This window comes from Nyctereutes procyonoides, unplaced genomic scaffold (genome assembly GCF_905146905.1).
Source record: "Nyctereutes procyonoides isolate TBG_1078 unplaced genomic scaffold, NYPRO_anot_genome, whole genome shotgun sequence".
NCBI lineage: Eukaryota > Metazoa > Chordata > Mammalia > Carnivora > Canidae > Nyctereutes > Nyctereutes procyonoides.
In genome coordinates this window covers 25,378,754-25,398,342 of record NW_026575120.1, presented here as the reverse complement: position 1 = coordinate 25,398,342, position 19,589 = coordinate 25,378,754, and the positions used below count along the sequence as shown (strand labels likewise).

Genomic DNA, 19,589 nt, shown 5'->3' with positions numbered 1-19,589 from the left:
CTTATTTGCTAACCCTAGACATATATTTAGGGTGATCGGATTTCCTTGATTGCTCAAGACCATCCTTGTTCACTGTTCTCCCAGGAAAATTATTAATAGCTACCCATTCCACTTTCAGAAGTAGCTAGCAGAATCCTTTAATATACACAAGTCCCTCAACCTTAGGAGGAAATTAATCTCTCATAATCCATCCTCCTCTCCAGCTGCTAAAGTTGGAAAGCCAGTGGTATGGGTGGGGTCTGGGACTCGGAACTATGGGGTGGAAGACAGTCTTTGTAAAGGGCAGAACAAGACCAAGGGAGAGAACTCAGACTTCTCCACAGTAGCAGATGTCCTCACTAACCATCCCCCAGCTCCTGGGCTTCACAGTGGAACTCCATCCACCAGTACCACTGTACCACTGTGCATGTGTTGTTCTGTATTTTTGCAATGTATTGACCAAAATGTTTTTAAAAAGGTAATTTTTCCTACATAACCTTTAGAATTTTAAAGTTGAAAGAAATAATAGATATCATTAGTTCAGTCTTATTTTGAACATAAGGTAATGGAGTCCCACAAAAACTAAAATAACCATATAAAGTAACCCAAATGGCCAAAGGCAAAAATTTAGACCAGAACAAAGATCATTTGACTCTTAATCTAGAGTTCTTTGTATATTTCATTATTTCTGTATATAAAAATGTTATAAGAAAGTACCAGGGCATCTGGGTGGCTCAGTAGTTGAGTGTCTGCCTTTGGGTCAGGTCATGATCCCAGGCTCCTCTAAGATTGAGTCCCACATTGGGCTTCCCCAGGGAGCCTGCTTCTCTCTCTGCCTCTCTCTCTCTCTCTCATGAATAAATAAATAAATTTTTTTTAAAAAAAGAAAGTACCAGTAAACTGAAATTTAAGGACCAGCCAGTAAGCATTCTTTGTCCCTAAGTCCTGAGGTTCAAATTCCTTGATCTGTTAAAATAGCAAAGTACATAGTAAGTGTGATTTTAGACATGAGGTAAAAAGGATATTCTATTGTTTTAGAATTTAATTTCTTTTTAATTGTAGAGATCTGTTTTTTTAATGTACCGTTTGACTTTCTTGTATTTGCTAGTTATATAAAACATCTTGCAAAGTCTCATAAATACCTATTTAAGAAGATTAATTTCATGAAAATGTATACATTGATTTCATAGCAATGCAAGGTAATTATTAATACATATTTTTGCTCCTGACCAGATTTGGATGTGTGGAGGTAAACTCTTCATCATCCCTTGCTCTAGAGTTGGACACATTTTCCGAAAAAGACGACCATATGGTTCTCCTGAAGGCCAGGACACCATGACACACAACTCCTTGAGGCTGGCACATGTTTGGTTGGATGAATATAAGGTGAGAGTAATTTACTCTGTTGGAAGGGTTAGCTAGGCTGTTGCTCCTTTGTGGATGGCTCTGGCACACTTCTGTTGGGATGACGTATACTTCAGGCCATCTCTTTCTGTGTTTCTTTTTCCTGTCGTTTTTGTTGTGACCCTTCTTTGAGTTTTCCAAGTGGTCACTCTATAAAAGGAAATACAGCCGATATCAGAAGACATTCTTTCTCCCTTCAGTGTCTTTGTTCCTCTGACTCCCAGAGAACGTGGCTCCTTTTCTTTGTTCCTTGGGCTTTGCTGGGTCCCAGTCCCACTACTTCCACTGTTTGCCTCTGTGTATGTAGTATTCCTTCCCATTTTCTCTTCTGCTGCACACAACTTTTGTTATTTCCTTTGCAACATCTTTATTGAGGTCTAATTCACAAAGCATTTTATCAGCTCCAAAAAGAAACTCTATATCCTTCAACCATCACCCCCTCATCTCCCGCAGCCCTAGACAGCCACTGATCTACTTCCTGACTCTCTAGATTTGCCTATTCTGGACATTTCCTACAAATGGAGTCCTATAACACATGGTCTTTTGTTACCATCTTAGTAATAAATAAGCATGATGTTTTCGGGTTCATCCATATTGTGCCATTTAGTATTATTTCATTCTTTTTTTATTGCCAAATAATATTCCATTGTGTGAATTGCACATTTTATCCATTCACGAGTTATGAAAATGCTGCTGTGAACATTTGTGTACAATTTTGTACAATTAATTTTTTAAATGAACATTTGAGTGTGTACTGTATACCAAGCTCTGAGGTTTTGGGAGATGCAGAGATGAATGGAAATGCACAGTGACGACCCCCCCCCCCAATGCAGTAAATGGGAGTGGAGGTATGTGCCATGTGCTGTGGGCATAACGAGAACAGAGCAGATCACTGCTTGGGGAGTAGAAGTAGGGGCTCATGGTCATGCTTCTGCCACACCGCATGTCTCTTCCCTTGCTCTCCATGTTCCTCAGCTTTGAGTCACATTATCTCACAGCAGCTCTCAAAAAGTGGTTCATAGGCCCATGTAAATCCTGGCTCCCCTTTTAGGAGGTTTGCCAGGTCAAAGCTGTTTTCACAGTCCAGTTAATACAGTATTAGCCATTTTCACCATGTTGACTTTGCACTGATGCTGCGAAAGCAGTTTGAGTAATAGAAATAGTTGCGTTAAATCTCAGTGTGCTCAGAATGCTGTGAAACGCTTGAATCAGCCTACCAAAAGCACTTTTCACTTACACCGAAAGAAATACAGTGCTTGTTTTAGGAGAAAACGTGCGCAGTTGAGTTGTGAGATAAACTGGTCACTTTTCTCCAAAGAACACTTTTTATGTAAAAGAATGACTCACACACAAAAAAAGTGACTCACAAAGCATGGTTATTTATATTTGGATATTTGGCAGATATTTTCAAAAGTGAACCAACTGAGCCCTCTCTCTTCAACTGATAACATTTGTTTCAGGTGGAAAACTTGTATCCATCCCTTTGAGTTTGATGACTTCAGTACTTAGGGGCTTTTCTGATGAGATTAGGAATATTTATGAATATAATTTTTGATATTATAGAGTGAAATTTGTCAATATTTGGAACTTCACAACCCAGTGGAGCAGTATTTTCCAAATGACTAATCTGGGTGGTATTCAAATCGTGGATAGGTAAAAGATCCATTCAAAGAGCAAGATAGAGCAGTAGAGTTTAATGCAACGGTACAAAAAGCTCAATCATATGATTTAAGGGTTAGCTGCAATGTGGAATATGAAATTTTACTGTTTTGGTAAAATACCAAAAAAGGGGGGCGCCTAGGTTCCTCAGTTGGTTAAGCGTCTATCTTCAGCTCAGGTCATGATCTCAGGGTCCTGGAATTGAGCCCAACATTGGGCTCCCTGCTCGCCAAGGAAGGAGTCTGCTTCTCCCTCTTCCTCTGCTGTTCCCCCTCCTTGTGCTTGCTCACTCGCTCTCCTGTCAAATAAATAACGAAATTTTTTTTAAAAAAATAAAAAAATAGCCATAATTCTCTGAAACTGCTATTAAAGTATTCCTTCCAAAAGTATTCCTTCCATTTTAAACTATATTTTTTCACACTCTTATTTTTAAGAATATATTTAACCAAACAACGTATAGTAACAGGTTGAATGCAGAAATGAGAATTCAGCTGATTTCTTTGTAGCCAGACATTGAAAAGATTCGTAAAATTGTAAAGCATATCATGTCCTCACTAAATTTTTTATTGTTCAAAGCATGTTTATGTTAATAGGTAATGAGTTATTTTTAATGAATTAACAAAGTTTTAACTTTTCATATGGTATGTACCAGTGGATACAACTCACAGGAACAGACACTCCTTGGGCGTCTTCAGTAATCTTTAAGATTAGAGAGTCCTGATGGAGTCAGAGAACTGCTACCCTCATGTAGCCTGCTTCATTAATTCTGAGATGTTTTTACATTTTGCCATTTTTGAAATTGCGATGTATTTAAGATGTCTTAGTGTCAGTGATGGACCTAATTGCATGAAAACTTTATATTGACGTTTTTTGGCAACATCAAGACAACACTGGCATGAAAAATATTTTTGCTGATCCATTTTTTTCAGTTAAGTCTTAGGTTATAATTGATAATCCTCATTTTAAAAAAGCTATGCTCTTGTTTTTCATTTCTCTTTTTAAAATTCAGGAGCAGTATTTTTCTTTAAGACCTGATCTGAGGACCAAAAGCTATGGAAATATCAGTGAGCGTGTTGAATTGAGGAAGAAGTTGGGTTGTAAATCATTTAAATGGTACCTGGATAATATCTACCCAGAGATGCAGATATCTGGGCCCAACGCCAAACCCCAGCAGCCCATTTTTATCAATAGAGGGCCAAAACGCCCCAAAATCCTTCAGCGTGGAAGGGTAAGAAAGTAAACTCATCCAAGTGCTTCATTAAAAGTTGTATGATATAATAAATGACATTTTAGACTCACAGTATCCTTTTAGTGATAGACTTTAGCTTGCTTCCATTATATTCTCTTGGTGGTAACTTCCTCCACTCAGGTAGTAAGATCTTCGAAATGTTAGTATCATCACTGTTAATATTAACATTCTTCACCTGCCAGCAGTAAACAGCACATGACTTCTGTAAGTTACGTGCTGGGTTTCAAGAAGGTGGATGTAAATGTGAATAGACCAATAAAGGTATTATAAGTGAGTATAAAACTCATTTTAAAAGACCAGTCCCCCAAAAAAATTTTTTTAAGAATTAAAAGGAAAAAAAAAAGGCCAGTTCCAAAAGGAAGACAAAAAGAGAAATGGGGGTGCTTTCTGCTGTTGAGGCCAAAGCTCTGGGAACAACTCCAGAGAACAAGTGAAAGATCTGAGCTGCACAGAAAACCCATGACCAGCCACGTTTCTGTAGATGTTCCCTTTTGTTTCTGAAGGAATTTCTTCACAGTTCTATAAATCTTAGGGGTCTAGCCATAAAAACCATACCTTTTTCCTGAATCACTTCTTAGAATTTGCTTTCTGAAAGTATAGATGTTCTGATTGATGCTCAGTTTTCTGTACTAAGAAGGTGGTGCTCCTTAGGATCTTTCATGATGCTAAGTGTTCCCTCAGTGGCTAAAGCAAGCCTAGAACTTTCCCCTTCTTGTCCTCTTGATGAGATTAAAAACAAAAAGTGTTTTCTTTTTAAGTAAAAATGCGTACCAGGGTTTGTCCATATAGTTGAAGTCCTTTACATTATTCTTGCCTCGCATGTCTAAGCTCCTTTAACACTAACATTAATATTTTACCCAAACTAGATACTCTGTTGCATTTCTGGGTCTCACCTTTGCAATTTCTTTTTCTTTCTTTCTTTTTTTAAGATTTTTATTTATTGGGATCCCTGGGTGGCTCAGTGGTTTAGCGCCTGCCTTTGGCCCAGGGCGTGATCCTGGAGTCCTGGGATCGAGTCCCATGTCAGGCTCCCGGCATAGAGCCTCTCTCTGCCTCTCTCTCTTTCTATGTCTATCATGAATAAATAAATTTTAAAAAGTTTATAAAAAAATAAAGATTTTTATTTATTTATGAGGGACACACAGAGAGAGGCAGAGACACAGGCAGAGGGAGAAGGAGGCTCCATGCAGGGAGCCTGACCTGACATGGGACTCAATCCTGGGTCTCCAGGATCAGGCCCTGGGCTGAAGGCAGTGCTAAACTGCTGAGCCACCCGAGCTGCCCACCTTTGCAATTTCTAATCTGTGTTTATCTCAGTTTAGCATGTGCATCACATTTGGTTATGCACTGTCTGGTTTGTACCTTTTTTTTAATTTCCTCAATTTCCTTTTAAGGCTCTTTAGGCCAGAGATGTTTTAGTTTCTTTCCTGCTCTGTAGCAGATTAGTAAACCTGTATCTTTAGGTAGAATTTCTACTTGACATTGCTTGCATATATTGTTAAAATTGCCTGTAACCTTGAAGTCTATTGTGATACCCTTATGTACTGAAGCTAGAATTTAGGAATAAAATGCTTATATTTTTATGACCTTTGATATTCAGAGCTTGGAGTAGTATTTTCACATTTCATCTAAAACCACTTTATCTAACATTCTAAGATGTCTTCTGAGAAGAGCATTCTCTCATTTTACAGCTCTATCACCTCCAGACTAACAAGTGTCTGGTGGCCCAGGGCCGCCCAAGTCAGAAAGGAGGCCTGGTGGTGCTTAAAGCGTGTGACTACAGTGACCCAACTCAGGTGAGTGATGCCTCTAGGCTCAGCCAGTCCTGGAAAGTGTCCTTCAGTGAAGGGAACTTGCTGGCGGTCCCGAAGGAGGAGGGCAGAGAAGACTGAAGATTTTAATCGCACTTTCCTTAGATGATATGGGTTAAGTTGGAAAAGACTTTAGAGCTCATGTAATACAACTATTTTTGTCTCTTTTGTATATTTTTTCCTACCTTTGCTCAATGTTTGTAACTGCAAAGTACATGCTCCTAACAATGAATCAAAAGCTCACTGAAGGTTAGAAGTGGCAAAGGAAGTTTAGTGTCCCTCTGGGCAAGAATATTAATGCTACATTAGATAAGTTAGTATCTTTTGTAGAGTTTTCTCTAAAATCAAATTTCTCTGAGTCTTAGTCCATCGGAAGAAACTACAACAAAATAATCTCGGAAGAAACTACAACAAAATAATCGGTTCATTTCATTCATTTCGTTTGTATTCTCATAACCTTTTCAGTGGTGTTAAAGTAGACCTAAAAATAAGCCAAAAACTTGCATGAGTTTGGAACTGTAATTTGAGACTACTTGTATCTGATAACAGTAGTCTAACCTCCTAGGTGTAGAACCTCAAACCTGTAGAACCTCAGTGCTAAGTACATCACAGGGAGGTGATTTTCATTTCCATTTGAGTGGTGGAGATTGTGTCACTCAAGACTAAAAAGGATGGGTAGCCTGTGTCCTCTGAAATTTCATAGAAGACTTTTTATTTCTAGCAGAGCTTGCACAGTATGGAAGGTGTTGTCCACACTGGAAAACAGGATTTAAAAGGGGTCTTGTGCTGTGTCTGGGTATGAGAGGTGTCATACCCAGGTGTCTGGAGGGTCTTGGGCACTGGGGTGTTCAATTGTAATGATGCTTCAGTGGCTTCTGTTACAATGGGATGAGGTCACTGAGATTTCTTCCAGAAAATGGAAGAGATTTGAGGAGATGGAATTACATTGTCCTGTTTCTACTGTGTTGGGATCATGCAGACTTGTCCTGATGGCGGTAGCCACATGTGGTTCCCATGTTGGACAACACAGGTTATAAAACATTAGCATCATTGTAGAAAATTCTGTTCATAGAATTCTTCATGTTAATGGAGACAGCACACATACATTTTGGGCCTGGAGGTAAAAATACTAATGAGTAAAATAATTCAGAAACAAAATTTAGTGATGGTACCAATTGGAGAGTAAGCTCTTCATTGCACTTGTCTTGCTCAGCCGATTTTAGGCCACAGAGAAGACTATCCTGCAAGATCTGTGCATCTAGAGAAAACCTGCTTCTGGGCCCACAGAGGAAATGATCCCAGCCCAAATGCTGTGGGGGGGGGGGGGATATGATCTGGGATTAGAGTATAACGTCCCCTAGGACAATGTGATATACTGGCTCCTGCACAGCAGCGCTGCCCAGCAGATGAGGGACGTCTGATGGGGATGCCTGTGAGTTCCTGTCTGCAGAAGGCCAAGCCCGCAGGCCCATCTAGGGATGCAGACCACTGTAGGATTGTAAAATCCTAGAATTAGAAAATGTCTACAATTGTGTGCTCAGTTAATTTAGTCAGTTACATTAAGTTCAAAGAACAAGTTAACCATTGTTTTGGTTTCTTCCTGGGACTGCACTTCTTTGTCCTGTGTTTGTTCATTCCTTCCATTTTCAGATAAGCATGTAACTCAGGTTCGTTGGTCTTTCCCTGCTTTATGCAACCATGTAGAATAACCCCATTCTTCTTCCACAGATACGTGACCTGTGCTACGTCTGAATTTCAAAATCTAAAGCAGAACCTGGATCTTTGATTTTGATCTTTGATTTTCTTCCTTAGATTTGGATTTATAATGAAGAGCACGAGTTGGTTTTAAATAACCTCCTTTGCCTGGATATGTCAGAAACTCGCTCGTCAGACCCACCACGACTCATGAAGTGCCACGGGTCAGGAGGATCCCAGCAGTGGACCTTTGGGGTGAGGAGCTTGCTAGTGAGGATGGGAGTGTGTGAGGAAGCAGACAGAGCTAAGTGTGGCAAGTGCACTCCTGGTCCCCCTTGTAGAAGTTCATTCTGAGTTTGTAGTATCCCTTAAGCAAGCAAAACATCTGAAATAGTCCACACCTCTCCTGGATTTCTTCTCTACTACATTATGGCAGTAAGTTTTTTTTTTTTTTTTTTTAAGTTAAAGCAATTAACTGGTATATTTTTCTTGCTACCTTTTTTCAGAAGAGTAATCGGCTATACCAGGTGTCCGTTGGACAGTGCCTGAAAGTGGTCGATCCACTGAGTCACAAAGGCTACGTTGCGATGGCAATCTGTGATGGCTCCTCATCACAACAGTGGCATCTGGAAAGCTAAAGTGGACGCTGTGGCTAGCATGGTAATTCCTCAGTGTTCGCCTCATCTGTGAGCTGTGAGGCTTGAGAAGTTGCTGGTACAAGAAAATCCCTGATTTCCTGTTTAAATAGAACCATTTTTGAGATGATGAGATGACAGATATACTAGAGACTGGAGCACAGAGTGATCATCAGAAAATGAGGAAATCTGATTTACCAAGACATTAACATCATTTCTGAGCTGCTAAGGAATTTCTTGCTTATGGTAAGAAAGTAGACTACAATTTTAACTCTATAAAGGGTCAGGTTTGGACAGGACAAACCCAGGAGATTGACATTTCTGTTCAAACTTATTTATGCTTTTTAATCCCTTTAATAATAGAATGGCATTTGTCTGATCAGGAACTTGTCATGGTTTCCTTTTTTAGAAGGACTTCATAGGAAACAAATTTTTTTACTTCAATTATCATGTCCAAAATAATTTCAAACAAACTGAATCCACATTACTTTTAACTTCAGAAGGCCTCATTTATAAGATTATATATTTAAGAGGCAGTTAACTATTATAAATTATTTTGGTGAAATATGATACTATCGACATTTAAAATAAAGGATCCTTTTGATGATTTACATGGGACTTTTTGTCTGCTTTTCTTATGTTGGGGTTTCTGATCTGCGTTGTGCTGTGTCATACAGTGAACAGGATACTTGGTTCGGCTAATGAACCAATAAGCGAGGGCACAGCACCATTCTTTAGCTTGAACTGTGTGAATTTGACACTGAATGTCTGTAAATTCACTAAAGCTGGCATTTGGGTATAGACGTCAGGATCGCAGAAGATAGATCTCAGACGACCAAAAAACCCACTAGTACTGATAAATGAATTCAGTAAAGTCACAAGATACAAAGTCAATGTACAGAAATCTGTTGCATTCCTATACACTAATAATGAAGCGACAAAAAGTGAAATTAAGAAAATCCCATTTACAATTGCACCCAAAACAATAAACTTAACCAAAGAGATAAAAGACCTGTACTCTGAAAATTATAAAACACAAAGTTCAAGATGATCCAAAGAAGTGGAAAGACATCCCATGCTCATGGATTGGAAGAACAAATATTAAAATGTCCATACTGCCTCAAGCAATCTACAGATTTAATGCAATCTTTTTTATCAAAATAACCAAAGCATTTGTCACAGAACTAGAACAATCCTAAAATTTGTATGGAACTATTAAAGACCGCATATAACCAAAACAGTCTTGAAAAAATCGGAGGCATCACAATTCTAGATTTTAAGTTCTATTACAAGTGGTAGTAATTAAAACAATATGGTACTGGCATAAAAATAGACACATAGATCAATGGAAAAGAATAGAAAACACAGAAGTAAACCTACAATTACATGGGAAATTAATCTTCAACAAAGTAGGAATAAATATAATGGGAAAAAGTCTTTTCCTCAAATGGTGTTGGGGAAACTGGTCAGCTACAGGCAAAAGAATGCAACTGGACCACTTTCTTTCACAATATACAAAAATAAAGTAGAATAAAGACCTAAGTATATAATCATTTTACAGCTATAAGTCTAGGTCTAGAACCATAAAAATCCTTGAAGAGAGCATAGGCAGTAATTTCTCTGACATTGGTCATAATAACATTTTTATAGCTACAGTCTGCTGAGGCAAAGGAATTAAAGTAAAAAATTGTGACTACATCAAAATAAAAGGTTTCTGCACAGCAAAAGAAATAAAAGGCAAGTTACAGAATAGGAGAAGATATTTGCAAATAACATATCCGATAAAGCATTAGTACTCAGAATATATAAAGAACTTAACATCAAGAAACAATGCAATTAAAAATGGGCAGAAGACACATTCTTCCAAAGAAGACATCCAGCCAGCCAATGGACACATGAAAAGAAGCTCAACATCACTCATCATCAAGGAAATGCAAATCAAAACCGCGATGAGCTATCACTTCACACCTGTCAGTATTGCTAATACCAAAAATATAAGAAACGACAAATGTTTGTGAGGATGTGCTCTTGCACTATTGATTGGAATGCAAACTGGTGCAGCCACTGTGGAAAATAGTATGGAGGTTCCTCGGAAAATTAAACTACCCTGTGATCCAGTAATCACACTACTGGGTATTTACCCAAAAATACAAAAACAATTCAGAGATCTATGTACCCCTATGTTTACTGCATTATTTATAATTGCCAAACTATGGAAGCAGCCCAAGTGTCCACTAATAGATGAATTAAAAAGATGTGTGTGTGTATATATAACAAAGTTTATACACACACATACAATGAAATACTATTCAGCCATTAAGAAAAAGAATGAAATCTTGCCATTTACAACAACATGTAGAGCTAGAGAATATAATGCTAAGTGAAAAAAGTCCAGAGGGATACCTGGGTGGCTTAGTGGTTGAGCATCTACCTTCGGCTCAGGTCCTGATCCTGGGATCTAGAATCGAGTTCTGCATCGGGCTCCTTGCAGGGAGCCTGCTTCTCCCGCTGCCTATGTCTCTGCCCCCCTCTCTCTCTCTCTGTCTCTCATGAATAAATCTTTAAAAAGTCCAGAGAAAGATATGTGATATGATCTCACTTATATGGAATTTAAAAACAAATGAGCAAAGGAAAAAAGCCAAACCAAGAAACAGACTCTTAATACAGAGAACATGATTTTTCATAATGAAAAAACAAAAATACAAATTTAGGAGTCACCTTTGCATACTGAAGATGTCCAAATATAATGGGAAGGGTTTTTCCTGCCAAAATTGCATCTCAGAGGAGACACAGTCTTAAAGGGTACTTTCTCGGTTACTTTATCTTAAACTGCAAAGCACCATATTAGAAAAATGTTGGAGAATAATATATTCTATATTTTATCTTTTGTAATTCAACTTCGAAGACCAGATGGTCCATACAGAAAGCAGCAAGATGGCAGATTAAACTGCATGCTGCATACAAGAAACTTTTTTTTTTTTTTAAGATTTTATCTATTTGAGAGAGTGTGTGCACAAGCAGGGGGTGGCGAAGGGGGTGAACAGAGAAGGAAAAGCAGACTCCCAGCTGATCCGGGAACCTGAAGTGGGGCTCGATCTCAGGATCCTGGGACCCTGACCTGAGCTACAGGCAGACACTTCACCAACTAAGCCGTGCAAGTGCCCCCATGAAACTCACTTTAAATATGAAGACACAAATAATGGTGAAATATATGCATGTGGGACACTAATTGAGAGACATCTGAAGTAGTTCAATATGACAAAGATTTTGAAGCAAAGAGCATTACTAGGGATGGAAAGGGTCCATTAGAGGAAATAATCCCAACATTATAATACTGAATAACAGAACTTCAAAGTACCTGCCACAAAACCCAATAGAACTGCATAGAAAAACATAATTTACAACTGTAGTAAAATTTCAACATACCTCTCAATAATTGATGAAATAAAGTAGAAAAAAATCAGGTAGGATATAGAAAGCTTGATGATACTGTCCTCCAACTTGACATGATTATCAATCATGGAACATTCTACCTGACAAGACCAGATAGAATAATGCCTTCTTTTCAATTACACGTGAAATGTACCAAGATAGGTCATGTTCTGAGATGTTCTCAATAAATTCATACAAATCCAACTCGTGCAAATTATATTAGAAACCAACAGTAATGGAAGTCAATAATAACATACCTGGAAAATCTTCAAATATTTGAAAAATCTACCAGTAACACATTTTCTAATATCCTGCAGGTCAAAGGAGTTATAAAGCTGTTTTGAACTGACTGAAAATGAAAATATAACCGACCAAAGACTGAAGGGTGCAGCTAGCAGAAAAGGATAAAAACTTAATTAAAGTCAATGACTTAAGCTTCCACCTTAAAATAGAAAAAGGAAACAAGAGCAAAGAAACAATTAAATGTCAGAATAGAAATGGATGAAATAGAAAACAAAAATAGAAAAAAATCAAAGCTGGATCATGAACATCACCGAAGTGAAACAAATGTAAAGATACCCATGAAGAATATTATTAAGGGGCACGTGGGTGGCTCAGCGGCTGAGCATCTGCCTTTGGTTCAGGTCGTGGTCCCGGGGTCCTGGGATCAAGTCCCACATCGGACTCCCTGCACGGAGCTTGCTTCTCCCTCTGCCTGGGTCTCTGCCTTCCTCTGTGTCTCTCGTAAATAAATAAAATCTTTTAAAAAATTAAAATTAGAAATACCATATAAAATTAGAAATACCAAATTAGAATCTAGTAATTCCACTACTGGGTATTCACCCAAAGAACACAAAACCACTAATTCAAAAAGGTATATTCTCCTCTATGTTTATTGCAATATTATTTACAATAGCCAGGATATGGAAGCAGCCCAAGTGTCCATCAATAGATGAATGGATAAAGATATGCGTGTATATACAATAGAATATTACTCAGCCATAAAAAAAAAGAAGATCTTCCCATTTGTGAGAACAAGAATAGTCCTAGAGGATACTATGCCGTGAAATCCGAGAAATACCATGATTTCACTTTTATATGGAATCTAAAACAATGAAGAAACAAAGCAGAAACAGACCCATAAAAAAAAAGAAAAGAAAATAGAACTTATAGTTTCCAGAGAAGAGGGAGGTTGGAGGGGATGGGCAAAATGGGTGGAGTGTGGGAGGTACAGGCTTTCAGTTACGGAATGAGTGAGTCATGAGGATGAAAGGTACAGCGTAGGGAACATAGCCAGTGGTCTTGTCACGGTCTTTTATGGTGACAGATAGGACTCTGCCTGTGGTGAGCACAGTCTAATGTACAGACTTGTTCAAGTCGCTGTGTTACACACCTGTAATGTAACATTGTGTGCCAACTATACCTCATTTTAAGAAATAAAAGTAACTATAAAACTGACAAACCTCTGGATGCCTGAGTGGCTCAGTGGTTGAGCATCTGCCTTCAGCTCAGGTTGTGATCCCGGGGTCCTGGGATTGAGTCCTGCATTGGGCTCCCTGCATGGAGCCTGCTTCTCCCTCTGCTTGTGTCTCTGCCTCTCTCTCTCACTCATGAATAAATAAATAGAATCTTAAAAAAACAAACTGACAAACCTCATCAAAAACCAACCAAAAACAGACATGAATTATCCATATCAGGAATGAGAGTGGTAACATCACTAGAGATTCTACAGATGTTAAAAAGGATTGGATGAAAAAGCAATGGAAACTATCATTCGTTGCTGGTGGGAATGCAAAATGGTACAGCCACTTCTGAAGGACTTTGGCAGTTTCTTATGAAACCAAACCTACTCTTACCTGACGGTCCAGCAACTGAGTTTCTGCGTACTGTATGATTCCACCTCTGTGACATTCTGGAAAAGGGAAAACCATGGAGACAGTAAAAGATCAGTGGTTGCCACGGGTCAGGGGAGGGAGAGGGGAATAGAGCAGAGGATTTGTAGGGCAATAAAACTATTATGTATGACACTATAATGGTGGGTATAAGTCATACGTCAGTCAAAAGCCATTGACTATACAAAACCAAGAGTGAAAAAAAAAATTAAAAAAAAAAAGCCAAGAGTGAACCTTAATGTAAACTCTGGACTTTGGGTGATGATAGGATACAGGTTTATCAATTTTTTTTTTTTTTAGGTTTATCAGTTTTAACAAAAGTATCACTCTGACGTGGAAGATGCTCAGTTTTGCAGCCAGGGGATAACTATGACCAAGTTTATGCCAGTAAATTTGATGGTTTAAATAAAATGGGCAGATACTGGAAATAAATTACCCAGCTTCTCTGAAGAAATAGACAAACTGAATAGCCTTACAGCTATTAAATAAATTCAATTTGTAGTTTAAAAACCTTTCCACAAGAGAACTCCAGGCACAAATGATTTCACGAATGAATTCGATCAAACAGTGGAGAAAAAGTTATACCAATATTATACCACCACTTCTAGAAAACTTGTATAAATTTTTGATATTATGAGCAAGACTTAACTTCATTTAGCAATGAATACACCAGAAAACTTAAGAGCAATATCCTTCATAAATACAGAAGCAAAATTTCCTTATAAAATACTAGCAAGTCAAACCCAGCAGTATGTAAAAAGGATGATACATTATGAACCAGTGGGTTTTATCCCAGGAACACAAGGTTCCTTTCACATAAGAGAATCAATGCAGTTTATGATGTTAATACAGGAGAAAAGGCATATGATCTTGCAGAAAAACATTTGACAGGAATCAACACCTATTTACAAAAAGAACTTAGCAAACTAGGAAAAGTCTTCAACCTAATAAAAGGCATCTATGAAAAAAACTAGGTAGGCTCATATTAAAAAACAAGTGCCTGGGTGGCTCATTGGGTTAAATACATGCCTTTAGCTTAGGTCACCATCCCAGGGTTCTGGGACTGAGCCCCACATCAGGCTTCCTGCCAGGATGGGGGAGATTTGGGGGGGGGGGTCTGCTTGCCCCTCCCCCCACTCATGCTGCCTCACTATCATAAATAAATCTTAAAAAGAAACCTGGATTTGGAACAAACCAAGGATGCCTGTCTTTACGACTTCCATTCAACATTTTTAGTGAAGGTGTTAGCCAGTGCAGCAGGCAATTAAATAGTGTATTCACTGAAAAATAAAAGTGTATTTGCAGACCATAATCAACATTAGAAAGTCCTAGGGAGTTTTCAAAAATACTACTAAACACAGGGAGTCTATCAGGACCACAAAATAAAAGGTAAACATACGATTGTACTTCTATACAAATGAACAGTTTAAAATGGGAAAAAAATGGTTATCGTAATTGCAATTTACAATAGCATAAAAAACATGAAAGTGTAAGAGTTGAGGGACGTCCGGGGGGCTCAGGGGTTGAGCATCGGCCTTCGGCTCAGGACGTGACCGCGGGGTCCCGGGATCGAGTCCTGCATCGGGCTCCCCACAAGGAGCCTCCCTCAGCCTGTGTGTCTGCCTCTCTCTCTCATGAATAAATGTTCAAAAAAAAAAAAAGAAAAAGAAAAAGAAAGAAGAAAAGAGAAAGAAAGGAATGAAAGAAAGAAGAAAAGAAAAGAAAAAGAAGAAAAAGAAAAGAAAGAGAAAGAAAGAAGGAATGAAAGAAAGAAGAAAAGAAAAGAAAAAAAAAGAAAAAGAAAAAAAGAAAAAAGGCGTTTCAGGGTCGCCGTCAGGAGGGAAACGCAGCCAGGAGCGCAGCGGCGCCCTGGCCCCTGCCGCCGCGGAGCCGACAGCCGGACCCAGCCCGCGGTGGCGTTTTCAAGGTCATGAAGCCACGAGGTAGCTTCCGTCCCTGACCCGGCGGAAGGGGAGCGCGCCCCGTGAGGCCTGTGTCCCGGAGGAGGGGCCCCGAGCGGCGGCGGCGGCCGCGTCCCCACAGCGAGGGGCCCAGGCCCGGGAGCCCGCCCCGCCCTCGCGCCTGCGCTCCCCGCGCCCCCTCCCGACCGGGCCCTCGGGACCGAAACGCCTCTAGCGCTGCTGCGGTCGCTGGAGGGGCCCGGCGCGTCGGGGGCTCCGCGCCCGAAGTGGGGATAAAGACCAAATGTCCGCCGCTTACGACAGCCTCAGGGTGGCCGTCGACCCCTAAGCGCGGAGCGCCGCGCAAGTCGGGGGCGCACGCAGGCAGCCCCAAGCGCCGGGCCCCACTGGGTGCTCGGCCCGCGGATGAACACGTCTCCCGGGACGAGGCCCTCGCGCCCGCAGGCCCCGCTCCCCCCGCTCCCCCCGCTCGGGGTCCCAGGGCAGCCCCGGGCTCCGCCTCCCGGGACCTGGTCCGCGCGTGTCCCCGGGCGCCCTCGGGCCAAGCCGCTCGCTGCCCCACTCGCGGCGGCGCTTCTCCTGCCCTCCGCTTACGGCCGGGCTGCCCGGCTCGGGCAAGGGGCGGCGGGCGCGGTGACCGCGGGCGCCGCTCCCAGTCGGGGACAGACGCGGGCGGGAGCCGCAGGAGGGCGGCGGAGTGAAAGTCCGCCCCGCGGAGCCACACGACGGTCGCGCGCCGGCGGACACGAGCCGAGGGACACTGAGTAACAGGGAGTGACCATTTAAAGCCGAATTTGACGACTCAGAAGTGTGGCAGGGCTCAGGCAGGCATTAGAAATTTTAAAAATACGGTTGAGAAATTAGGAATGAAACACAGGGCGAAGGGCGGCCCCGGGGGCTCGGCGGTTCAGCGCCGCCTTCAGCCAGGGCGCGACCCCGGGGTCCCGGACCGAGTCCCGCGTCGGGCTCCCTGCGTGGAGCCTGCTGCTCCCTCCGCCGGTGTCTCGGCCTCTCTCTCTGTGTTTCTCAGGAATAAATAAATAAAATCTAAAAAAAAAAAAAAAAACCAGGGTCAAGAAACATGACCCATAATGCCTTGACAGGAAAAAGAGTTTGACAGGAAGGAAAATTCTAAGTCAAAAGGACACGAGAAAAGCTCTCCCGTCCGGGAGGGAGTGACAGGATCTGGGCTTGGCCGGCCGGGCTAGGACAGCACACGCACGACCCTTCAGCCCCAGGTGGCAGGGGCCGCAGGGCGGAGGAGGGCTGAGGAGGAGCCGGGCAGGGGAGGCCGCGGCCGGGGCCCGGGAGGCAGAGAGGAGGCCGCTGCTCGGGGCTCGTCCTCAGGCACAGCTGACGCCCTGACAGCCGCGGGAACAAGGCCACGGCGACAGCAGGTTCCAGGGAGGATCACAGGGGCCGGCACCGCGGGGTCCCCCAAGGCCGTAGCCCAGCCACCGGCCCAAGCGGCCTCTCCCCGGCGCGTGCCCGTTGTGTGTGCTCCGCGGGGCGGACTTTCGCTCCGTCGTCCTCTTGTCGCTTCCACCCTCTTGTGTCCCCGACTGGGAGCGGCGCCCCGGGAGCAGGTGGCAGGCGCCAGGCCGCGGGCCCCCGCCGCCCTCATTCAGTTGGATTTTGGCTCAGGTCGCGACCTCAGGGGTGTGAGATCGAGCCCCGGGGCAGGCTCTGCGCTCAGCAGGGAGTGTGCTTGGGAGTCGCTCCCCGCCCCTCCCCCCACGCGTGCTCGTGCCAAAATAAGACCTTTAAATGAATGAATAAAGTTCGTCCTAAAAATGTGTAAGGAACGAGCTTTGAAAAGAAGAAACTGATCCTCAGCTGCCGCCAGAATAAAGTCAGTCTACCAAACGCTCGAAAGGAATGCAACACAGTCCAGCGCCCAACAGCATAGAAGCACAAATTCTGGAATCCGAGAAAAATTGCCAGACATGGAAAAGGCAGGAAAATGTGACAGTCACCAGGAGTGAAGATCCATCAGTGAAACGGGCCCAGAAGTGGGTGACAGGAGTAGCCCGTGGCGACACTAGAAGCTCGGCGTGCTAAGACCGAAACTTCTAGGAGAGCTTTAGCGTCACGAGGAACGAAGCTGCCAAACCAGCTGCCGAGGCCGCGCACACAGGCGGGCCTGAGTTCCTGTCACCACAGCCGGGGCGGGAGGGCGACCCTGGGGGACGAGGCCGGCCTGCGCTTCCGACGCCAGTCCCAGGGCCGCGGCGGGGCCTCCCCGGCCCGGCTCCTCCCCACACACCCTCCCGGGCCTGTCTTCCCTCCTCCAGGCTTAACGCGGCTCTTTTCACTCAAACGCTCACAGCTGTCGTAGTCGCGCTGAGGGACCAGGCGTCCGTTTGTCCTGGGGGCGCGGGCCGCGGGCCTCGGGGGAGGCCGGGCGGGAGGGACGCCCACGCCTCCGCCGTCCCCGTCGCGCGGCAGGACACCGGGGGCCTCGGTGCCGCGGGCGGGCCACGGCGGCGGCGCACGGGCCGCGCGTCACCCCGGGCCGCGTCACCACGGCCGTGACCCCGGGCCGCGCGGAGGGGCCGCGCGGGTCTGGCCGCCCGCGTCGCTCGCCGCACCCTCGGGCACGCTGGCTCGGCCCTCTGCGCCCCTCCGTCCGGGCGCCGCCGCGGGAGGCCGAGCGCGTCGGCCGAGACCTTCCCCAAGCGGCTTTCCAGGGGGGAGCACGGCCCTTGTCAGACGCGAACCGCGGGGCAGAGCGTTCGCCGGGAGAGACCGCAGCGGGGCGCCGAGGGCCCCGACACCCGGCGACCCCTGCCGGCCCCCAGCCCGCGCCGGGCGAGGGCGAGACGGAGGGGGCGGGGGCGGGGACGGGGGCGGGCGAGGGCGAGACGGAGGGGGCGGGGGCGGGGACGGGGGCGGGCGAGGGCGAGGGCGAGACGGAGGGCGGGGGCGGGGGAGGGCGAGGGCGAGACGGAGGGGGCGGGGGCGGGGGCGGGGGCGGGCGAGGGCGAGACGGAGGGGGCGGGGACGGGGGCGGGCGAGGGAGAGACGGAGGGCGGGGGCGGGGGAGGGCGAGGGCGAGACGGAGGGCGGGGGCGGGGACGGGCGAGACGGAGGGGGCGGGGCGGGGGCGGGCGAGGGCGAGACGGAGGGGGCGGGGGCGGGCGAGGGCGAGACGGAGGGCGGGGGAGGGCGAGGGCGAGACGGAGGGGGCGGGGGCGGGGGAGGGCGAGGGCGAGACGGAGGGCGGGGGCGGGGGAGGGCGAGGGCGAGACGGAGGGCGGGGGCGGGGGCGGGGGAGGGCGAGACGGAGGGGGCGGGGCGGGGGCGGGCGAGGGCGAGACGGAGGGCGGGGGCGGGACTCAGGGCCCGCTCTGGCACAAGCCCCCAGGTCCCGGCCGCCTCCCTCCCCGCTCACCTGCCTCCGCCCCCGGACCTCCGCCCCCCCGCCGGGCCCCCACCCGCGTCCACCAGGCTCCCCGCGGGCACCCGAGCTGGCGAGGCCGGGAGCGAGGCCGTCACGTCAGGCCCGGGGCTTCTCAGGCTTTTCACCAAGGCGGCGGGTGCGCCCCAAGACCCGGGGTTCCGTGAGGCCGGCCGGCCCCGCGGGGGGGGCGCTGGCGGTCGGCCCTCGCGCTCCTGCAAGGCGGCTGCTCCGAGGGGAGGGCGAGGCACCCGTGGCCACCGTGGGGCTGCGTGGGTCCCCCCTGGGACGGCCTCCCCCTGCCTCCACCTGGTGGTCCCGCCGGAGGGCGGGTCGGTCCCACTCCAGAAGGGAGCCTGCCCCCACTCGGTGAGGAGCAGGGCTCTGTCCCTGCGGGTCCGGGTCCGGTCCGGGTGGAGACCCAGCAGGAGGTCAGAGCTCCGAAGCCTCCAGCCTCCGAACCTCCAACCCCACCAGGCCCACTGTTTCATAAATGGGAGCCACTTCGGGG

The 19,589-nt window shown here is 45.4% G+C and overlaps 1 protein-coding gene across 6 annotated transcripts in view; it reads left to right on the top strand.

The window, feature by feature from the left end:
- Positions 1–9,050, top strand: part of GALNT11 (polypeptide N-acetylgalactosaminyltransferase 11) — a 50,979-nt gene extending 41,929 nt beyond the window's left edge. For 4 of the 6 annotated variants that reach the window (XM_055334753.1, XM_055334749.1, XM_055334751.1 and 1 more), the window contains 5 exons: positions 1,213–1,365; positions 4,052–4,270; positions 5,983–6,087; positions 7,915–8,052; positions 8,304–9,050. In XM_055334753.1, the coding sequence (XP_055190728.1) occupies positions 1,213–1,365; positions 4,052–4,270; positions 5,983–6,087; positions 7,915–8,052; positions 8,304–8,435 (747 nt within the window). In that variant the 3' untranslated portion in view covers positions 8,436–9,050. Of the gene's footprint in view, positions 1–1,212; positions 1,366–4,051; positions 4,271–5,982; positions 6,088–7,914; positions 8,053–8,303 lie in introns of those variants that run through there. The other 2 variants (XM_055334752.1, XR_008665636.1) reach the window with 2 other exon arrangements.
- The last annotated feature ends 10,539 nt before the right edge of the window (positions 9,051–19,589 follow it).